The sequence below is a fragment of the Nipponia nippon genome, unplaced genomic scaffold (genome assembly GCF_047370975.1).
Source record: "Nipponia nippon isolate SJK-2023a ecotype South Korea unplaced genomic scaffold, ASM4737097v1 scaffold_8, whole genome shotgun sequence".
Taxonomy (NCBI): domain Eukaryota; kingdom Metazoa; phylum Chordata; class Aves; order Pelecaniformes; family Threskiornithidae; genus Nipponia; species Nipponia nippon.
In genome coordinates, this window is record NW_028262402.1 from 51,052,829 (window position 1) to 51,073,744 (window position 20,916).

General features: G+C 37.3%; 1 protein-coding gene across 3 annotated transcripts in view; it reads right to left on the minus strand.

Annotated features, from left to right (window-relative positions):
- AP3B1 (adaptor related protein complex 3 subunit beta 1) overlaps positions 1–20,916 on the minus strand; it is a 168,257-nt gene that overhangs the window by 120,377 nt on the left and 26,964 nt on the right. For all 3 annotated transcript variants that reach the window (XR_015700930.1, XM_087741417.1, XM_087741416.1), the window contains exons 5-7: positions 19,353–19,513; positions 12,660–12,726; positions 3,442–3,621 (exon numbers count right to left, since the gene is read on the minus strand). Coding sequence is in view for 2 of the 3 variants with exons in the window: in XM_087741417.1 (XP_087597543.1) it covers positions 3,442–3,621; positions 12,660–12,726; positions 19,353–19,513 (408 nt within the window). In the remaining variant the exon portion in view is untranslated. The remainder of the gene's footprint in view (positions 1–3,441; positions 3,622–12,659; positions 12,727–19,352; positions 19,514–20,916) is intronic.

Consider the following 20,916-nt stretch of genomic DNA (forward strand, 5'->3'; position numbering starts at 1 on the left):
TTAAATGAATGATTTACATACAAAATATTTTTAAAGTACTTTAGGTTGTTTCATTTTTATCACTTTATCTAGGTAATCCACCTAGTTAACAGGAGGCTATCAACCTGAATACACCTTACCTTTCTTCTGTTCTCAGCCTCTCAGTATAGGCTTTAGAAGTTTTATTATGCTCTCCTGTAATAAACCAGCTCTCCTGTAATAAACACCCTCCCAGACAGCACACACATTTCGTGGTGGATCTATATACCAGGACAGCCGAAGCAGCCACTATCTCCTGTGATCCTCATCTCCTTGCAGAAATAGGGATGGCTGAACAGCTTGAAAATCAGTTCCTGAACTGCTAGACTGCAACTCAGCGCATTCATGGAAACCAACAGCAACTTTATTTTAAACATCTTCAGGCATTAGGCTGCAAGCTGTAACGGTTCAGGAGCTGTTCGCAAACAACTCAGCAGTCCCAACAACTCCTGCGACAAGGGCAGGGCAAAACATTTCAGCTGGGATGCATTACAGTGTTATCTGCCATCAAATATGTCGCTTCCCAGAAAACTGTTTAAATTGTTCTTCCCAGTTAGTTCTGAGCAGGTATTTCCCGTCCAGAATATGAGTGTCTTGCTCTCATTCCAGTTAATGCATGTTAAAGCTGAACACTGTTCATATGGAAAAAAGGTTATTCCGAAACTGCTGTTCACACATAAGTACTTCAAAAACACCCTCTAAGTATTTCAAGACAAAGCATAAACTAAGGACATTCTTCCTCACAGTGTTCATAATCAGAATTAAAAATTCTATCCTTCAGAGAAGCTAAAAATAGGAATATAAAACTAAGTATTCTTTGTTAATGGGTAATTTGGTTAAAGTTTTGCAACAATTTTAAGCATATTGCTTAAAAAAGGATTTTTGTCCATAACTAGTAAGTATTCAAAATTTTTCTTTGGGTTTCTGAATGCAAAAGAAATCAGTTCAAAACATTACACCATTACTTGTTGGAAATTAGCTCAACTTGAACAAAAGCAGCATACGGTTCTCAAAAAGTAAGGTAAATTTTAGTGAATAAAAATGCAAATATGCATTTTAGCAGCCTTGAATTTATTAATCTGATAGGTTTAATTTCCATTTTCCTGCATCAGCTTTATTTATAAAGTGTTGTGCCCTATAAATATGCTGTTATTTTCTATAGTCAAGCACCCTTTTAACAAATCTTCTCATTAATATGTAAATTTAAAGTCAATCGGTCTTCTCCCTGACAGCGCCATGAATTCCTAGTGCACTGTATAATCGGCTTTGACTTGGCATCCACTATTTATCATCAAAGATGTCAGTTAGAAAAATTATGGAAAATGCACTGCAATTGATATGACTGCAATCTACTTTGTCAACACTTAATTGTTCCTCAAATCATACATTTACATATAAACAGCCTAAATACTGATCCATAATGATGCAAATAAACTAAATTAAAAAACTCTTCTACTACACAAGATGCCCTGTTGTATGATGAGTTAATTTAAGAACCTATTGACAAAGGCATGCATTTCAACTAGCCCCAGAAAAAATTTCTGCTAATTTAATTGCTGAGTAGGTAGACAAACTAAATTTTGCACTGAAGCTCATGAAAGTGGAAACAAAGTGTTATTAATACTATACCAGTGATGACCAATTTTAGGTTGACACGGGCAGTATTGTTACACAAACCTTTTACACTCCTCAAGCAGAAGCCACAGCAACAACTGTCATCCATCTGGTTTCAGTGGAAAAAGTACGTTAGAGTCTTAAAGAAACCTAATCCCATCAAGACCTCCAGAAGGACAGGAGGTATGACAAAATGACAGGAGATCATCCTCTTCTTCTACTCTTCCTTTGTCCAACCACAAACTAAAACTGGCTTAAACCAATTGTGAAACTGTAGCTTTAGGCAAAGAAAATTATCAATTTTGATTCTTTCTAAAGGTCAGAGAGAAGAATGCAAGTTACTTTCTTTCAATAAGCAACATGTAATAAACACTCTGCCTCAAGAACATTAGGAAAACATATTACTGAAGTGTCTCATTATCTAAAAATACTTTCCTTATTTTAAACAATTTTCTGGAAAGATGTGTTCTTACAACAACTTAATTTTCATCTGAAATGAAAAAGGGAGTTCCAGAACCCAACTGGTAGTGCAAAAATATGACTCTACTTCAGACATTTTTGCTATGTTTCTAGTTTTCTAATTATTATAACCCCTGCTTATTTAAGAAGCGAGTATAACTGTAAAGTAAATCAGGCTGAAATTAGCCGTTTGTCCAAATACATCTCCTTATAATTATTTTCACATAATAAATTACACATATATTAACATAGAATGCCACTGCATTCAGTCTGATACAAACCACAATAATCTGCACTGAAATAATAATGCCTGAACAGAAGTATTAAGACACATAGCTGAGCTATAGCAGAACTACTTCAGTCTAAAGAAATACAGAGAAATTAAAAAAAAAAAAATCAAATGATGAAACTTTCTCTCAGATTCTGGGATCACCTTATATTCATTACAAGTAGGTACCCCAAACATCCTGTTACGCAACTGTACAAAGTCCATCTCCAACTAGTGCTGTAGAACAGAATACATATCAAAGAATATGTAAATCTTTAAATATGAACTAGTTTCAAATGAAATGGTAAAACTTAACAGTAGTAACACCCCCATGCCTGTAATAAACGCAAACAACTGGCGCTGTGGAGCAATTTTATACAGTTCTTTCCAGAAGTATTCTGTCTTTTAATTTCAATTGTTATTCAGAGTTAAAACCCTATTGAAACCAATGTTACGAAAATCAATTTCTTGAGCTGTCTATTTTTTTGTTGTTAGAAGTGATAGGATCTGTATCTTGAATATCCCTTTTTATAAATTTTAAGTAAGAGTATATTCATATTTACATAACATAAATGAAAATACCACAACATTTTTTACATTGCACATTTCAAAAACATATATTCAAGTCTCCACACAGTCCCTCAGCACATTAACGAAGTCGAGACACATAATGTAATGTTCACCATGCTGTGATACTGGGTATTCATATCTACAAAGAAAGTAGATTCCACACAGTTTCCGGACAGAATGCCAAACCTTTCTAGCTCTGACTCACATAAAATCTCCTAGAGCAAAGAGCCACGTCGCTCAATGAACCACAGAAAAAGGACTCTCTCTGCTGCCCAGGGGATGTACCTGGGGTAAATCAGAACAGGTTATAGCCTGGAAGGAGAATTCTCATGCTCTGAAGAAAGGTGGATGCCTTGTAGTAGTGAAGCCTTAGAGCCTAAGACGTATGCATTTGATTTCTGTTTTTATTGAAATCTGCATAAAAATGCATCTTAAAAGACTACGTATATCCAATAATGGAAATAATTCAGAATGCAAGCACACAATAGTAATTTAAGAAGTCACAAACTTACCTTCCATGGGCTTACAAACTGTGTACGTGCGTATCGAGTTAACATGTGGATTATAACAACTTGACCCCACTCTTCCACGTCAACCAACAAGTTACAGAGCTTTCGGTAGTTCTTGTGAATCAGATCTATTCTATCTGGACACACTTCCTCAAATGCCATCACAACGCTCCCGGCTACCAGCTAGAAAACAAAATATAAACCAGAAGGTCACTGTTCCTTCTACAGTTCATCCACAAGTGAGAATCAGAATTAATACTAGCAATTCTCAGCAATTTCAAATGGTTTCTGTTCAGTGAAAAGAAACAACGATGACAACAAAAAAAACCCTAAGCCCACAGAAAAGGTATGTTATTTAAAATAGAATTGGGGTAAGTTTATTAGAACAGAGAAAAAATTTGCTGTTTCTATTACACACATAAATCTTGGCTCCCAGCCCTGAAGACACAGTGCAATGTAAGCATAAATTTTTTTTCTTACAGTTATAGTTTGCAAATAAATTATCAGAGAACTTGCAATTAACTCAGAAATAACAAGAAACAACAAGAAATATAATACAGTGATACACCGGACAAGATCTATTGGGATTCTCTTATCAAAACTGGCGTGATCAACTAAAGAGGAACCGGGGTAAGTTTCCCAGCACTACTGGGATCCAAACTTCTCTCTTGAGATGGCCAAATTAACTGTTATATGAAATTTTATATTTAAGAGTTTCATGAATACACTTTGCAAAAAAAAAAAGGCATAAAAATCAGCAATACAATACAGAGATATATTAATACTTTTCCTCAAAGAACACAAGCAGAATTTCTGCATGTTGTTCACCACTTCCTTAGCAGTTCCAAAATTACAGGAATGGATCGTTTATGCCCTGCTATGTCCTCACACAATTTTTTGCCTCCATAAGTAATAAGTCTTTATATATACACAAAAATCCTCATACTGACTATGATTATAAAACCAGCTTTGTTTTCATGACAAAATGAAATAGATTCTCAACATTCTAACACCTCAAGGCTTATTGAAACCTTTAAAAATAAAGAAAGGAAATATATATTGGCATTCCTGTCAAAATTCTGGCAGCAGGTTACCTTAACTGTGGGAAAACCTCAAAAGCTGACCATGCATTATAAGGACATGTCATTGTGTGCCTTGAATTACTGTTCTTTCTCTTCTAATTGCTTTAATTAAGATTTGTTTTGTGTCAGAGCACGTTAAGTCAAATAACTAAAATGATGAGACTTTATACGAAGGAGCTGATATGTATGCAGTTAGCATGCATGCAGTATAGCCTTCTGGCAGCAAATTAATGTCATATTCTATCTGAGCACTGGGGATCTGCATTTCAACCTCTAAAATTTCCCCAATGACTTAAAGTAAGCAATTAAATAGAAGTGCAGTTTATTGAAATGGTACTTTTTGAGAAATATTAAATACAATGATATTCATATGTTACATTTTTCTCCCTATATTTGGCTGACATTTCGTTTATTAGTATGTGCCCAACATTACAATTGAAAGAAAACAGCTCAGAATATAGTCTTGCTATTATGCTAAACAAGTTTCAGGCTCTGTGGGGATTTTATGAATTACCAATAAGAATAAACGTGAAGTTGCATTTATTGTCTCCAGCCCTGTCCACATACTGGTACCTGCTGGTCCCAGCAAGTATACAATTCATTCCAGGGAGCAAAATTTCATTATTTGATAGAGCTAAATAAAACACACTTTACATCTAAAATAATTTACTACTTTTTGCTGTATCACAAAAACAATAGCTCTTTTTTTATGTTGTTGTACTAAACGTTCTTCTTAATAACGAGCTGCAGTAAGCTATTCTGTAATTAAAAACTGCTGCAAGTTGATGCTTAGGTGTGGGTTCAAAGCTCAGCAGAAGACAGTGGTTAACTCCAGGCAAATCACTATCAGTCCTGAGTAGGCATTCAGTTAGGCCAGATAAGCTGAGGATGGAAGAGAGGAAGGGTGGGAAGAGTTATGTGTTAGAACTTGCTTGCAGCAAAGCAATTTTATCAGGATGCAAAACTCTGAACTACAGTTAAGGCCAGCTTGCAGAGGACAGTGAGATGGACCTGAAGTTTTAGAAGAAAACACTTGTAGACCACAGAGATTTTTTTTTTGGTCATTGTCCTGTAGACTTTATTGTGAGTATTACTCTCCTCCACACTACAGGACAGTATAAGGTCTCTTGACAGGTTTGACGTACAAGGGGAGAAAAGGGAAGAAAAGGAGGAGGGGAAGGAGGGGGTGACAGAGAGACTGACACATAGATCGATCTATGACTGTAAGAATAGTCGCAGGCTAATATTTAAAAACACCCTTTTAGGTTCATAGGTGAAGGATGACACAGATGCTGGTGTCCGAGTGTAGTTGTAGAGTGGATACCCTTGCCTTTTACTGCTACTAGTACTGCACACACATTTTGAAGTATTTCTCTTTCATTTGGATATGATACAGTTTGAAAGCTGACATAAAATAATACATAAAACACTAAAACTGAGCACATATCCTATGAACAGCACTGGCTTTTTAGAAGTTCAGTTACTGTGAGTAAAACACAACAATTTGATACAAAGAAATAGTCATACTGAAATACAGGAATTCTAAATAGTTACTTATTTCAATTCACATCAGTCACCTACTCAAGTTTACAATGAGAACGCTGTCACTTGTGAACGCTTAAAAGATATTAATAAAAATTTGAACCTACACTATGAAATGCAAGAAGTGCACTGGATGAACAAGCATTTTATTCCTGTGGCGAGTCCCTAGATTTACAAGTTAATACAGGAATTGCCATACATCGTGACACTATTAAAGATCATGCCTCTCTCCCCATTATTGCATTTTCCAAAATCAGGCTTTTCATTTGAAAGGGGGAAAAAAAAGTAAGAAGGTAAGACAGATTGAAAATGCCCTGGTAAGAAGAGGATTTATCTGAGAAAATTTCCTAACGTTTTCTTAAGAAGAGATTATTTTCTAGTTGACAGTTTCCCCTATAGTATGATCCTACTATACATCTAAGCATCAGAGGAACAGCTAATAATCTTTGTTTATTAAATGCTCAACATTCCATAAAAATATTTAGAATTAAAACAAAATGATCCAATCAGAATATAAAACCAAAAAATATCGGTTTCCAAAAAACAGTCAGTTAATTTCCATCTCACTGTGTCAATAGTAGCTTTTTGTATAAGGAGGAAATATAAATCACTCCAACAAAACTAGCAATGAGCTCATCAAATTCAAATGCTGCTTTCCATTTATGTATTTTTTATATTAAAGCAATAAACATGGTTCATTTGTCTTCCACTGGTTGCCACGTTTTTCTGTGCTGTTGCTATGAACTTCAGCCATTAGCTGTGCTCCAAGGTAAACTACATGAACCATCAACAAAAGTGACACCCAATCTATGGAGTTCATATTTTCTCCAGATTATCTATGCTAGTTGACAAGCTGGTAATGAAAAAAATCACACTAAGCAAATGGTTCCTCTAATAACAATAAATTTTCTATAAAATTATGAAGGGTACAAAACGTTTCCTTGCATCTATTTTGTCATGAATTCTAATTAACGCTGCGAAAACCTGAGTGCTGGGTCATCACAAGAAGTGCATCGAGGTTTGATTGATAATACAGTGCAAGTTGGCCTATGCTGCCAAGATTCCTCTCTCTTAAATTAATGGCCACCCCACCTGCCCTAATCATACATCCCAAATGATATTCCCCTTCTTATTTCAATTTTCTGGAGGCAAGGAAACTGGAAAAGATCAGTCATTTATCTTCTAATAGCTGGATAATAGATCTATCACAATAAAACATCTGCACAAACTCAGTAATTTTTTTCCACAAAAGTGAAGCTTTTACCAACATTAAATCAATAAGTTAAGAAAACATTGTCTTATCCACACATTCAGCTTCTTAAACTAAAACATTAACTTAATAACAGAAGCCTACTGTTGAAAAGTACACAGATTTCTTTCCCCATTATCCCCAAATACACTGCTTTAGTTTAAAAGATCAAGATCTTCATTGCAAAGCCATTACCAATTCATAGGATCATTTTTTAATGTAAGGGGTCTCACTGCACAAGAATCTGTGCTTCATCTAGTAACCATGCAGTCTGGAAAAGAAATCTCAATATTCACATATTTGTTTGTTTGGGTCTTTTCACACCCAAAATAGAATTCATACTAGGTTGCATCTGTTATATTTAGGAGTAAATTGTCACAACAGAACAGAATAATAGATTTATTTGAATATTAGAAGTAGTTTAATGTGATTAAAATATTCTCATTAAAGGAAAAAGTATTATTTAAGCAGACGCTAAAGGAAAATTTAGCCTTTAGGAAAGAGTGTAAATCTTAATTAGCAATAAACAGATTCCATGCAATAAGCTAATTTACTGTCAGTCTTCGCCCAAAATTTGACTCTATCCCTTCCCATATTACTTTACAACAGAAGTTTCTGGGGACACAACATCAGGAGTACCTCCTTGGGAATCAATAAGTATCTACAAGTCTGGCCAACATGTTTTGAAATTTCTCTCTAACGTGCTTCTGCCTTAGAAGAGTTCAAAAGCAATGCTGCACTTTGTATACTACCTGGTCCCCAAACAGGAGAGCACAAAATGTATGGGGCCACATACTAACCCAGTTCTCTGGGTGGGGCTGAAAAAAAAAATTTTATCATGCAGCACATGCATTTATATTTCCACACAAACACCATAAACCTTCTTTATAACAGGTATCTGCCCAAACAAAATAAAATCAGACCAAAGTTAAAGACAGAAACCTGCAATAAATTTGGACATTTTTAATATGCCCAGCATCTATCCAACTACATCCCAGCTACATTCTGCCTTCTATTTTTAGATACAGTTTTAGATATACTTTGGGATGCCTTAGTTTGGACTGAGGAACACAAGTCACAACTTCTTTTTGCTTTATGGGTTTGGACAACAGACATGATTCCTTTTCAATATCAACATGGATTTTTTTTTTAACTGCTGTAACTCAGATATCATTAATGAACTTGATTTTTATTGTTGTTTACATAATCAGAGCTGTAAAATACACAGGCTACAAACACAATGCAGTTCTACAGTCCTTCACAGTATGCCAAAAGCAACTTAAGTAACAAATTCTGCCTTAAACCCCATGCCCCAAAGCTCGATCATCAGGCTTGTTAACTGAATGGAAAAAACAGATTCAGAATGAAGTGACACCGAATCAACCAAAAAGAAAAAGGAAACTAGTTTCCTCTAAAATACCCAATTATACCTTCACATATGACTACGTGACTAGCTATATTACTTTCTGAGAAAATCATTTTAGCATAAAATACACACATACTTTTATAATCCTTTCTACATAAAATCATGCCAGCTGCTCAATTATCTAGAATTACTAGAAAAATAAAAGGAGCAGGCATTCATGCTCTTGTACCTGCTTATCAAAGTGTGAGGTACTTTTTTTCTGTAAAGCAAGGGTAAAAACATAACTAGGAGTTTCTTAAGTCTCTATAATAAAAATACTAGTAAACATCTCATCTGTTTAAAAATTAAATACACTGGCATAAAATCACAGCTTTGTTGATACACTCTAATTCTCAGTTAGCTGCCCTTGAGGGTATGTTAACGATGGTTTGCACTTGATAATTTTGCATCTTAGATTAACTGAGAGCTTGCCTTTTAATTGAATCTTTGTGTTAAGTCACTTAAGGAGTAGAGTGATCTTTCATTTACCTCACCAGAAATTTTAATGAAGTGCTGGGTTAAGGTTAGATCGCATCTTATTTGAAGTTTTGCTTACCTCAGCTTATATTAAAATTTACTACTGATTGAGACCTAAAAAATGAACACATTTTGTACAGTGTGATAAAATGGCTTAATTTTACTGTAGTAAAATTCCCATCCAGACAGTTTCTTGCTATTTCAAATGCAAAATCACTCTGACTAATTTAAATACTTTGTGCCTCTTCCGTGCAACATAAACTGCATTAATAATCCACAATAGCACATCCTCTCTGAAAAAAAAATTCTGGTTTACATCAATTTAGAGGCATCTATGTTTAGTAGCTATTCTATCTCACTTTAATGTAGGGATTATGTCAGTAAGTTTCAAAACCCCTGCTTGAGGTCAAATGGTTATAGAAAATAAACAAATCATGAGTGAAAATTTACTTTTTATTAAGGCAAAGTCTCAAGCATCACTTGAACAACATTCAACTGTTATATACATCATTAATGTTAATAACTACGCTCTCCCTCCAAACATGTCTAAAACAAATGGAACAAGAACAAAAAACCAAACAAACAAAAAAATCACATGGTAGATTTTCCTGGATCCAGTTATTACATAAAATGCATTATGGCTTGTCTGAGGATCATCGGCCCTTAAGTACACAGAAATGCCAAAAGTAATCTGGTATTTCCATCAAGGGAAAAAAAGGTGGAGAACCACTGATGTTCAACAATTCCCAAAGTCACTAAGATTCTCCCACTCTGGTAAAGACACTATTTAATGAAAACATCATCACTTTCCCAACAAACTGATGTGCTCACATTAGATTAAAACTATCAGGAGATGACAACTAATGTTGACATAAGGGAACAGCTTCTGTGCATTTAAATTGAAGGAATCCAAAGATTAGTGTTAGGTAAACACTTGTGGTCCAAGTACCACATTATCACCCTACAAATTTCAGGCCATCTGACTGTTAAACAGGCAACTGAAGCTGCAAAAACCTGACAAATACCATTAATCAAACACATGCACTTCATAAGGCTATGACAAAATGCTGTTGTTCTACAGCTCAGACCCATTTGAAGAATTCCTGTGGCAAACCCGACTTAACTTTCTTCACAAAGACTACAAAATATTTTATAAAAGCTTTTGTCTTTATGTACATAAAAGGAGCTTTTTCTTTTACCTTAAGTGTACGAAATGCAGCGTCCCTTAGAGAATACAAAAAGGTGGTTCAAATTAATATAAATTTCCCACGAGGAGCTTAAATAAGACATCAAAAGTAGCCAACCTAAGGCTATATAGGCTACATGTACACACTTGTACATAAGGACCACCACCCATAAGCAGCTGCATCTCCTCCAATTCTAAAAGCTAGAAGTAGCTACAAGTGGCACTCTGTTCCTTCCACTGTGAGCAAATTGCTATGTTCTCCAATTAGAGGCAAAGAATAAGCTTATTCAGATTGGAGTTACCTGCTAATAAAACACTTTTGCACTATGTGCTTTCTGTTAGTAAATGCGAAGGCTTTCTGGGAACATTCAGTGGAACATGACAAAAGATAACTACTTAAGATGAAGCTTTTCCATGCTAGACTGATCTTCCCAAAGCTATCAAGGATCAAAGAGAGACCGATCCACTGTAGATCACAACAAGCCGTGGAGTCTGGGATGAAAGAGCACATATTAATACTTGGATATGATCCAGAGAGTTCTGAAGAGAGATTGGTATGGTTCCTTTTTGGAATAACAATTCTTCATATTACTTCCTGAAAAAAGTGAAACTTCTGAAGCTGAGATGTCTCAGCCCAGGCTGGAATCAGGTCTTGCTAGGGAACAGACCAAGAGGAATCAGAGGGAGGAAAAAGTTTTGTCTCCAATGTCTCCAAAGAGGTCCAGAAGACCCAATTCTAGACCATCATTCTTAGCTTCTTGAATGTGCTGACAAAGTAGCATAACTTTGACTATTGCTTCAGCTGGTATCTTCGTAAATACAATGTCCATTACTCAGTGTGGCAGAGGCACCGGCACTGTGGCACAAACTAAGCAATCGGTATTAATCCCCTTATAAGTAACTCCAACTGCCAGGATCAGTGTGCTGGGGAAAAAGAAGATCCAGACCTACTCTGTACTTTTTTCCTCTAACTTTTTCTTAAAGTAAACATGTAAATGACTAGTTGTTGGATAACTTGCCACTTACCATAAGCAATCAAGGACTAGGAAACAGTGAAAACTCAGGAATTTTATTTTCCTGCCATCAGCAATAAAAAGAAACAAAGATGGCTTCTCAGCCCTTTATGCCTCCACAGGTATAAAGAATCTAATCTCACATTCACAGATTGCATGCACACGAAGAACATGAACCACGAAAAGAAAATACACAAAGAACCACTGGGGGGGCAACTCCACAGAAGCACAAAGGCCTCTGCCAAATGAATACAGGTCAAGCATAGATGCAGTCAGGAGAACTAACTAACTGATTTACTGTCTGCTGAGCCATTAAGCTCTGACACTCTCCTTCAGTAACCCTTCAGTGGAAGTTGCAAGATGCCTTTTAGAGAACAGCACCATTTATGTCCTGAACACCTGGACTGTGCTAGAGCAACAGAAGATATATTCCTGAGTATTACAAAAACTCTTGGCAAATAGGAGATGAAGCACACACTATCTGGTACCTAGTAATACTTTCGTTCACTCAAAAAGGACTACATTCACTAAATTAGTAATCTAAACAAGAAGAACAAGAGAGCGTTTTAATTTACAACTCTGTTTTCTATTTGAAGTCTGACTTTGACTTATTTGTACAGTACAAGAAGAAAAACAAAGTGTGTGACCATTGTGAGACATCCAGGAGCTCATACAGAAAACCTGTACTTATATAGGGCAGGCAAAATGCAACAGGAATGTTAAATTTATAGAAATTGTCCCAGGACATCAGTTTTACTTACCAGACTGGAAGTAGGGATATTTGCAAGAACAAACAAGTGCGCAGCAAGTGTCATTTTTTAACAGACTACAAGGCAGACTGATGTCAACAGGCATACTGTGCATTGTACAGAATTAATTTATTCTTACAGTATCACAAACAAATTGAAATTACCTAGCTAATTTCCCAATGAAAAAGTGTTTATACATAGACACTTGTACACTGATTCATATCATTATGACACTTTCATTTTCAAAATTAAGTTTAAAGCAGCATACATTAAAAACATGCTAACAAAACCAGATTAAGAATATCCATGATGCAAGTGAAATTATCAGTCTTACTAAAGGAGATGGTCACTATTACAGTCATAGTATAATGCATAAATACCCAACGATACTTCTACCTAAAAACATATAAAACCACATCAGCATGGGTTAGAAAAGTGTATTATGTACTGCTGAATGACAGTCTCAGAAGTAAACTCTTTAAAAATACATGCATATGTAATAGCATACTGTTTCTTACCGTACTTCTATCCTTCAAAAGCTTTTCTATCACTTCAATCAACATTTCCTTTTGCTCTGGATCAAGACTAGAAGGAAAAATAAAAATTCTTTTTACTCATTTGGTCAGTCATACCCAAAATTAAAAGAGATTAGTTTTGTTGACCTTTAGACACAAGCTGGGAACCAAGATCATTGAAGAGTACTTCCAGAAAAATCAATATTCCAAAGAACTGATTATGAAAGAACATGACTGAAAATAAAGTTAATCATGGAATAGAGAACTGAATTGAAGGAGTATAAAATTAAATTATAAAGATTATGTTTTACCACTTATGGGTGTTCTATCAGAATTTTAATACTTAAACATGTAAAAATTTTAGGACTTAAGAAACATTAAGAGAGGTCAACCCATTAGGGAGAACTTGACTGAGCTTCTGATGTTAAGTCACAAGTGACTATATCAGTGGATGAGGGAAGAGTTATGTATGTCATATATCTGGATTTCTGTAAGGCCTTTGACACGGTCCCCGACAACATCCTTCTCTCTAAATTGGAAGGATATGGATTTGATGGGTGGGCTGTTTGCTGGATAAGGAATTGGCTGGATGGTCGCATCCAGAGGGTAGCGGTCAATGGTTTGATGTCCAGATGGAGAACAGTGATGACTGGTGTCCCTCAGGGGTCCATACTGGGGCCAGTGCTGTTCAATACCTTCATCAATGACATAGACAGAAGGATCAAGTGCACCCTCAGCAAGCCTGCAGGTGACACCAAGCTGAGTGATGTGGTTGACACGCCTGAGGGATGGGATGCCATCCAGAGGGACCTGGACAAGCTGGAGAAATGGGCCCATGTGAACCTCAGGAGGTTCAACAAGAACAAGTGCAAGGTCCTGCACCTGGGTCAGGGCAACCCCCAGTATCAATACAGGCTGGGGGATGAAGGGATTGAGAGCAGCCCTGAGGAGAAGGACTTGGGGGTGCTGATAGACGAAAAGCTGGACATGAGCTGGCAATGTGCACTCGCAGCCCAGAAAGCCAACCATCTCCTGGGCTGCATCAAAAGCAGCATGGCCAGCAGGTCGAGGGAGGTGATTCTGCCCCTCTGCTCTGCTCTGGTGAGACCCCACCTGGAGTGCTGTGTCCAGCTCTGGGGTCCTCAGCACAGGAAAGACATGGACCTGTTGGAGCAGGTCCAGAGGAGGGCCACAAAAATGATCAGAGGGCTGGAACACCTCTCTTATGAGGACGGGCTGAGAGAGTTGGGGTTGTTCAGCCTGGAGAAGAGAAGGCTCTGGGGAGACCTTATTGCAGCCTTTCAGTACTTAAAGGGGGCTTATAAGAAAGATGGGGACAGACTTTTTAGCAGGGCCTGTAGCAATAGGACAGTTTTAAACTAAAAGGGGTAGATTCAGAGTAGATATAAGGAAGAAATTTTTTAAAATGAGGGTAGTGAAACACTGGAATGGGTTGCCCAGAGAGGTGGTAGATGCCTCATCTTTGGAAACATTGAAGGACAGGCTGGATGGGGCTTTGAGCAACCTGACCTAGTTGTAGATGTCCCTGACAATTGCAGGGCGGATGGACTAGATGACCTTTAAAGGTCCCTTCCATCCTAAAGCATTCTATGATTCTATGATCTCACTGCTTTTGCAAGGGAATTTCAGCATGAATGAATTCAGCAGTGAATGAACATCAGGACTAGGTAGAATCATACCTTTATTATCTAATTATCAACATAACACTTCAAGTAAGACACTTTGTTAACTTCACTAATTTTAGACATAAGTATTGGAACTCAAAAATTTCAACAGTATATTCAAGTGTACCTATACAAAGTTGGTGTACAAGCTGATGAAAAATAGACTGCTTTAAGTGCTATATAAATAGTAAAAACAGAGGAAAATCAAAAGTTGCAAACAACAATCTTTGTACTGTCCTTTTCATATTCAAAGAGCAGAGAAAAATTTGCCAGAAACATCCATTATTGTCGAACTTGCTTCTTAGGTAGGTAAGGAGCAACTTTTCATTCCAGCTGCTTCTTCATCATGGATCTATAGAGCATGGAAGAATTCAAAGCCAAGGTAGAAGAAAATACAAAGAGGAAGTAGGTACAAAGAGCCACACAGATGTGTAGTTCTATGCCTTTGAAAAGTCATTTCAACATGGATACAATTACAAATAAGTAAGGAAGCATTTGGTCATTATTGTACACTTCTGTTTTAATGCTGAGTGATGAACTGCCCTAATGCACAGTATAGCCTTTCCAGCTACAGATTCACAGAGTATCTAGCTACACACTACTTTGCTAAGGCTCTAATACCTAGCAATACTAGAACATGCTAAATGGTTAACAAAACTTTGTTAGAAGCCACCATCAGCATAAGCAAAGCAACAGCACATTGTTCCATAAGTACTTTTACTATCATCTTTTGTTCCAACTTCTATTTTGTCAAAAAAAGTTTACTGGATCTTCTGCCAAGGACCAAAACCTTCAGAGGAAAAGCCAAAAGACTTTCTAAGAAGCCTTATTTCAAATTTTCAAAATTGGTATAAAATTTAAAGACAGAAAAAAGTGAGTACTTATTAATAAGAAACTTTGAAAAATACCAATTTTTTTTATGTAAACAAGAAAATCTTCAGTAAGGGCTCTGATAACTGAATTCACATTCCTCCCTCTCCTCTTTCCTGAAATTTTAGATAAGGAAGGCAGCATTCTTGGAGAGAAAATAAAAGAACAAGCTAAAGAGCTCAGAGTGATCTGCTCCCATTATGGTATCTACTAGTAATAGTATGGAATGTACTAATACTAGTGACGGGACTTTTAAAAAGTCCTTTTCCAAATCTCACTGCAAGTAGGTGCAAGTATATGGCAGAGTTTTCTATTGATAGACAGAAGATACTAATAGCTTTGAAATGCACTCTAAGTGAAATAAGCAAGAGGTCTGACATTTTCAATGATAAAATTACTCCGATGTACCTAGCAATGTTGACTGCATTGAGCACAAATGTTGCTGTTCACACTATGCCTGAAATCTTTTCTGTTTGATATGTACACTTCCTGCTGTTAGGATTGATTGAACCACTAATGAACAAGCTCTTCTAGGTCAGACATCCATCCAAACACCATGACACTAAATGCAAGGAAGATTGGAGTATTGAACCTGCATACAGAAGTCTGACTGGAGCATTAACTGAACTACAGGCCTATCAAACAGGTAGAGAAGTCATGGAAACCAAAAAGTAAATGGAGCATACAGGCATTATCAGAATAAACTGTTACTTCTTTCTCAAATGTTCGCAGAAGATGAAGTAATTAGATGTGGGAGATCATATAAACTGTTGACTGATCTTCACATCAAAAATCCATCCCCTCCAGAATTCTGATTTTGACCAGCTTCAGAGTGAGTCTTCTGAAATTGCTTACTCACTACAAATAGGCCAAACGACAGTCTTGCCACCAGTATATGATCTGTATCGCTGAATTGTGGAGCTACCAGTTGCAATCCTTGTTGAAACATCTGCTGAGAATGCCTGTTAAAGACTCTTATTTTCAGGCAAGCCAATTGGGCCTGCCTGTGGACAGGTTAATTTGATAGCTTCTTCACCAGTTCCCAGTACTGCTGCTTCTTCAAGTGATCCAGAAAACTATAGTCTCTCCCTTGGTCCTGTGGTAAACCAGTGCTATCAGATATGGCATTTGTACAAGCAAATTCTGAAAATGTGACAATAAAAGTTCACATGCTTTCTATAAGCAGTTCCCAAATCCTACTACCAAGGACACAATTGTTAGCTACAACTCCACTAACAAGTAACCACTACACTTATTCTAGTCCAGGTAAGGTGGAATTTGCAGCTACACCAGTTTGAAAACTTGCATTATGATGCCTAGGATGTTTGCATGAACTAAAAACTTACAGGTCCTCTAAACCATTCAGGAAACCTTTATAGAACATTAGTTTCATCAGTTTTCCTTTGATATGTGAGCCAGATGTCCATTTTACTACCAGTCGGGAACTCATGGAAACTAGAAGTGAGTGAGGCCAGCTTCTGCAAGTTGTGCTGCTGTATTTTTTTACTATGTGCTGTATTTTTTACCATAAAAAATACCTTTTTATGGTATTTGCAATGATGTTTTCAAAATCTTGCCAGTGACATCACATAAGCACAGGATACCATATGAACCAGAGATAAGAAAAAATACAAGTTACATTTGAAGATGCAATCGTATCTGGAGACTGGATGAAAGATAGATAAGAGGTCTGTTAGTAATCAAGTTAGATTTCAGCATCTTCCAGTTTTGCACCAATCACCAATAAGCTCTTTAATCTGGACGAATAAAATAAACTTTGCCTATCATGAAGAGAAAAATGGAAGCATCAATTTAAGCTAAAATTATGTGGAATAGCCTGCTGTCCAGACACTGCTGTGCCTTGCTGCCACTAACAGACTGTTACTGCCAAACTCCTCCAAATAGTTTTGATACTATCAGGAGATCAAAGGACATTCTGTGTATGGAGAATAATTCAGGCCAAAAGGTCTTTTGACTGCTGGAACCAGATGCTAACAAAAAATAAACTAGTCAAATAGCAGGAAGGGACTTAACATCTATTCCCTCTTGTTGGGTTATGTGATAAAAGGCTTCCCTGCACACAGAGGAGTACAGAGGTGGGGGCAACTCCAATAATATCCTGAGCCAGCTACTCCCAGGGCCATCACATGAGAGCACTCAGCTCATTTTCAAAAAAAAAAAAAAAAAAAAAAAAAAAAAATCACCAAAAAGAAGGAGCCCCTGCCCAGGTTCTCCGGAGAGCTGCCACAGAAAAGCCATCAGCCTTATGGCCCTGAAATGAACCTATCATGACTTAGAGAGGCTCTCCAGAGCACCTTTCAGACTTAGGGGTGTTCCTAGCTACAGGGCTATGAGACTTACTATGCAATGCCAGAAAGAGCATTTTGGGATTGTACAAGACTTACTATGGGATGTTTATGGGAGAAATGAAAGGCAGAGAAAGGGAATGATCTAGATGATTTTGGGAGGAAAACAGAGGGATAGGTGCATAAAAGGAGCCAGCTGTATGTAAACACTTTGCTGCTCAGCACAGTTGTCCCGCCATGTTCTGCACCTGATGACCACAGTCTGTTCTGTCTTCTCATTAAACTCTATTTCTAACTGTTTTCCTCGGTGAAGCAGTCTCTGTGTGCATGTGTGATACGGAGGTCTAAACTCCAGCATCTGGAGTCAGGCCATGGGTTATAGGGACCCATATAACTGCAGTACCAGGAACCAGAGCAAGTACATATGTCAGTGTGTGACTGCTAGAGAATTATCAAGCCAGACAAGGTGGCTTGGGAAGCCAGGCATTGAAGTGAGGCCATAGGTCCAGGCTGGACATGTGTGCATGTGTGTCTCTGAGACAGCTGGAGATTTTGGCTACCAGAGAGACAAGGGCATCCAGGCCAACTACTGGAGAGACTGTAATGTCTGGAGGTTGACTGAGAAACCCATTCGTGCATCTCAGTCTCTCTGTTTCTCTTCCCTCTTCCTCTCCACCCAGTAGGAGACAACTAGAGAAGAGGGGACATAAGGGCCAGTTACTGTGTAGTCTGAGTGTCTCAATCCAGCTACTGTGGGATTCATAGTGTTTGAGTGAAAGGGTGGGGGCATGCGTGTATCTGACTGAGGGGGTCTGTAACAGCAAGTGCAGTGGGGTTGCAAGCATTGCGCACCTGTGTGTGCCAGTACCAGCGACTGGGGAGACTGGGGATCCAAGGCCAGTTACTGGAAAGACTGAGTATCTCGGATCATTAGTGGGGGATCCATATTGTACATATATAGGTCCACTAATGGGCCTGCATCGTGATCAGCCAGAGAGTGCAACAGGGTAAGGCTGTTGGTGCTGATTTTGTCTGCACAAGTGCTGTTTTCTGTCTGTGCTGATCTGTATAGCTGGCTGCATGCGTGTTGTATACGTGTGTGTACGTGCCCATTAGGAATACATGCTCAGCCTCGCTACTGGTTGGTCTGAGGGAGCACGGAACTGTACCAGCCTCAGGCTACCTGATTCAGAACCCCAAACACCTCTCACCCTCCTCTTTTTGGCATAGGTAAAATAAAAGGGAAATTAGCAGTAGAATAAATGTCTGCCTTTGTTTTGGAAAGCTACAGGTTCTGCTGCCCCCACCTGTGTAAACCAGTACCCACCTCTTTGTAAGAACTCTTCCACAACAAGAATTTCTGAAGAGGGAAGAGGAAGATTTCGATTTGCATAGATAAAAGTTCTATGAGTTAGTATTCATTTATCACCTGTACTGCAAACTACAGCAAATGCCTTCAGGATGAAAGACACAGAAAATCTTTGATTTTCTAAACACAAGACCTAATCTAAACACAGAAATCTTTGATTCTGAGAATACCCATCAAAATAGTTGCTACAGAGATGACAATAACTGGTATAATTAAAAACAAAAGATAGTGTATCCGTTTCTTTTTGTATCTTTTCATAGTTGTCCTGTTATTCCAGCAAGGAGACTTGCCTGAATTCCAACCAAATCACTTGAGTGACAGAATGTCTACACACACTTTATACTTTTTAAGAAATGGATATGGTATATCTGAGACACGCCAACCCCTGCAGTAGTCTTAATAAATATAGTCCACAACTATCTTAACATTGCTTTTCAGTATTTGTCAGAATCACTTAATCACTTACCTGTACAGTTTTTGGATGGCATGGGCTGCGTTCTTCCTCACGTAAGGAGATAAATCAGAAGAGGCTTCTTTAATAGCAAGCATCATAATAGGAACTATAATTGGGACACGGATACTGGATAAAACTCTTAAAGCACTTGCGCGGATTAACTGATTAGGATCCTAAAGAATGGGAGAGAAGAAGAGAAATAAGATAGTTCAAAAACACATCATTAAATTCTCTGCAGTGTTTACACTAATAAGTGACAGCACATTAAAACATGTAAATCTATCTGACTACCAGTCAGGTTTGCAAGCTAAGGCCATGCTAGTAAGAAAATGTGCAAAACATCACACAAGAAACTTTCAACAACCAAAAAAAGTAAAAGAAAGTAAGAAAGATAACATTGAAACATTATGAAAATCTGGAAATCTGACAAAGGAAAACACTAACATAATTCACTTTCCCAAGCAAAATATGGGAATGAAGGATAAAAAAACCTAATATTTTATTTAATGATCTGAAATGTTTTCTGCAAGCCAAGTGGAATTCAAATATTCTGAAAAACACACCTAGCTCAGTTTTATTACTTAAACATAAGAACTGTCAAATGAAAATGTGGTCCTCAGTTGCGAAACTCCCACTCAGGTTCTTGACAACACATCCATTTTATGCTTTACTGCAAGATATAAACTGAAGCCAGTAACAGAATTAATTTTCTTAAGAACGTGTCAAAATATTAAGCTACATATTTTGAGACTTTCTTCTATTTCCTACCCTCCTGTATTTTGTCCCAGTACTTGCTCCCCTTTTATAATGCTAGGCTTAGCTTGGAGATCCAACAATAGCACAAAAGATCTGTATTTGGAGGAACTGTTATGTAAACCTCATCCATTAATCATGGGCTTAGGACACATGGGAAAAATGTTGCTTAATCAAGTACTAAATCCTCTAAAATCTAGCAAACTGAAACTGCAGCAGCATTAATTCAATGTACTGTCTGCCAGAACGGCACTTCCCAAAGAACATTTCTCCCAAGGACTGAGAGTTGGCAACGTGGGTTTTCACACTGGTTTTACTTAATGATCAGTTCATCTAAGCTCTCAAAATTCCTATATCTTAGCAGCTTTTGAGTAGTAAGTACCTGGATGGTGAAAGCACTTAATTTGACAGTTTTTGGAAAAATGACTAGTTCTTATCAGAGTTTGCAAAGCTCATCTCCAATCACACAAGTTTAAAATACCCTAAAAAGGTCTTTCTAAAGAGGGAGAAAAAATCTCCACACATAAAGCTGAATTATAACCTTCATTACAAAAACACAAACAAAATGTTACAAAAAATGAACGGAGAGAATTAATTACATTTGCCTATCTTCCATAGCAGGCTTAGTAATTTCCTTAGTTGCTGCAAACCTCAGCTAGCTTGGAGTCTACCTCCTTGCCACACCACCGCTTCTTTTTGAGTTACTCACAGCCACAACATTTGAGTTATTCTCTCTACTTTTGTTCCCACTACCCATAGCTTTTTAAAAAGTTATGCCATGAGAAGTGTTCACTGTATATATATCTCATTAAAAACATAGGAT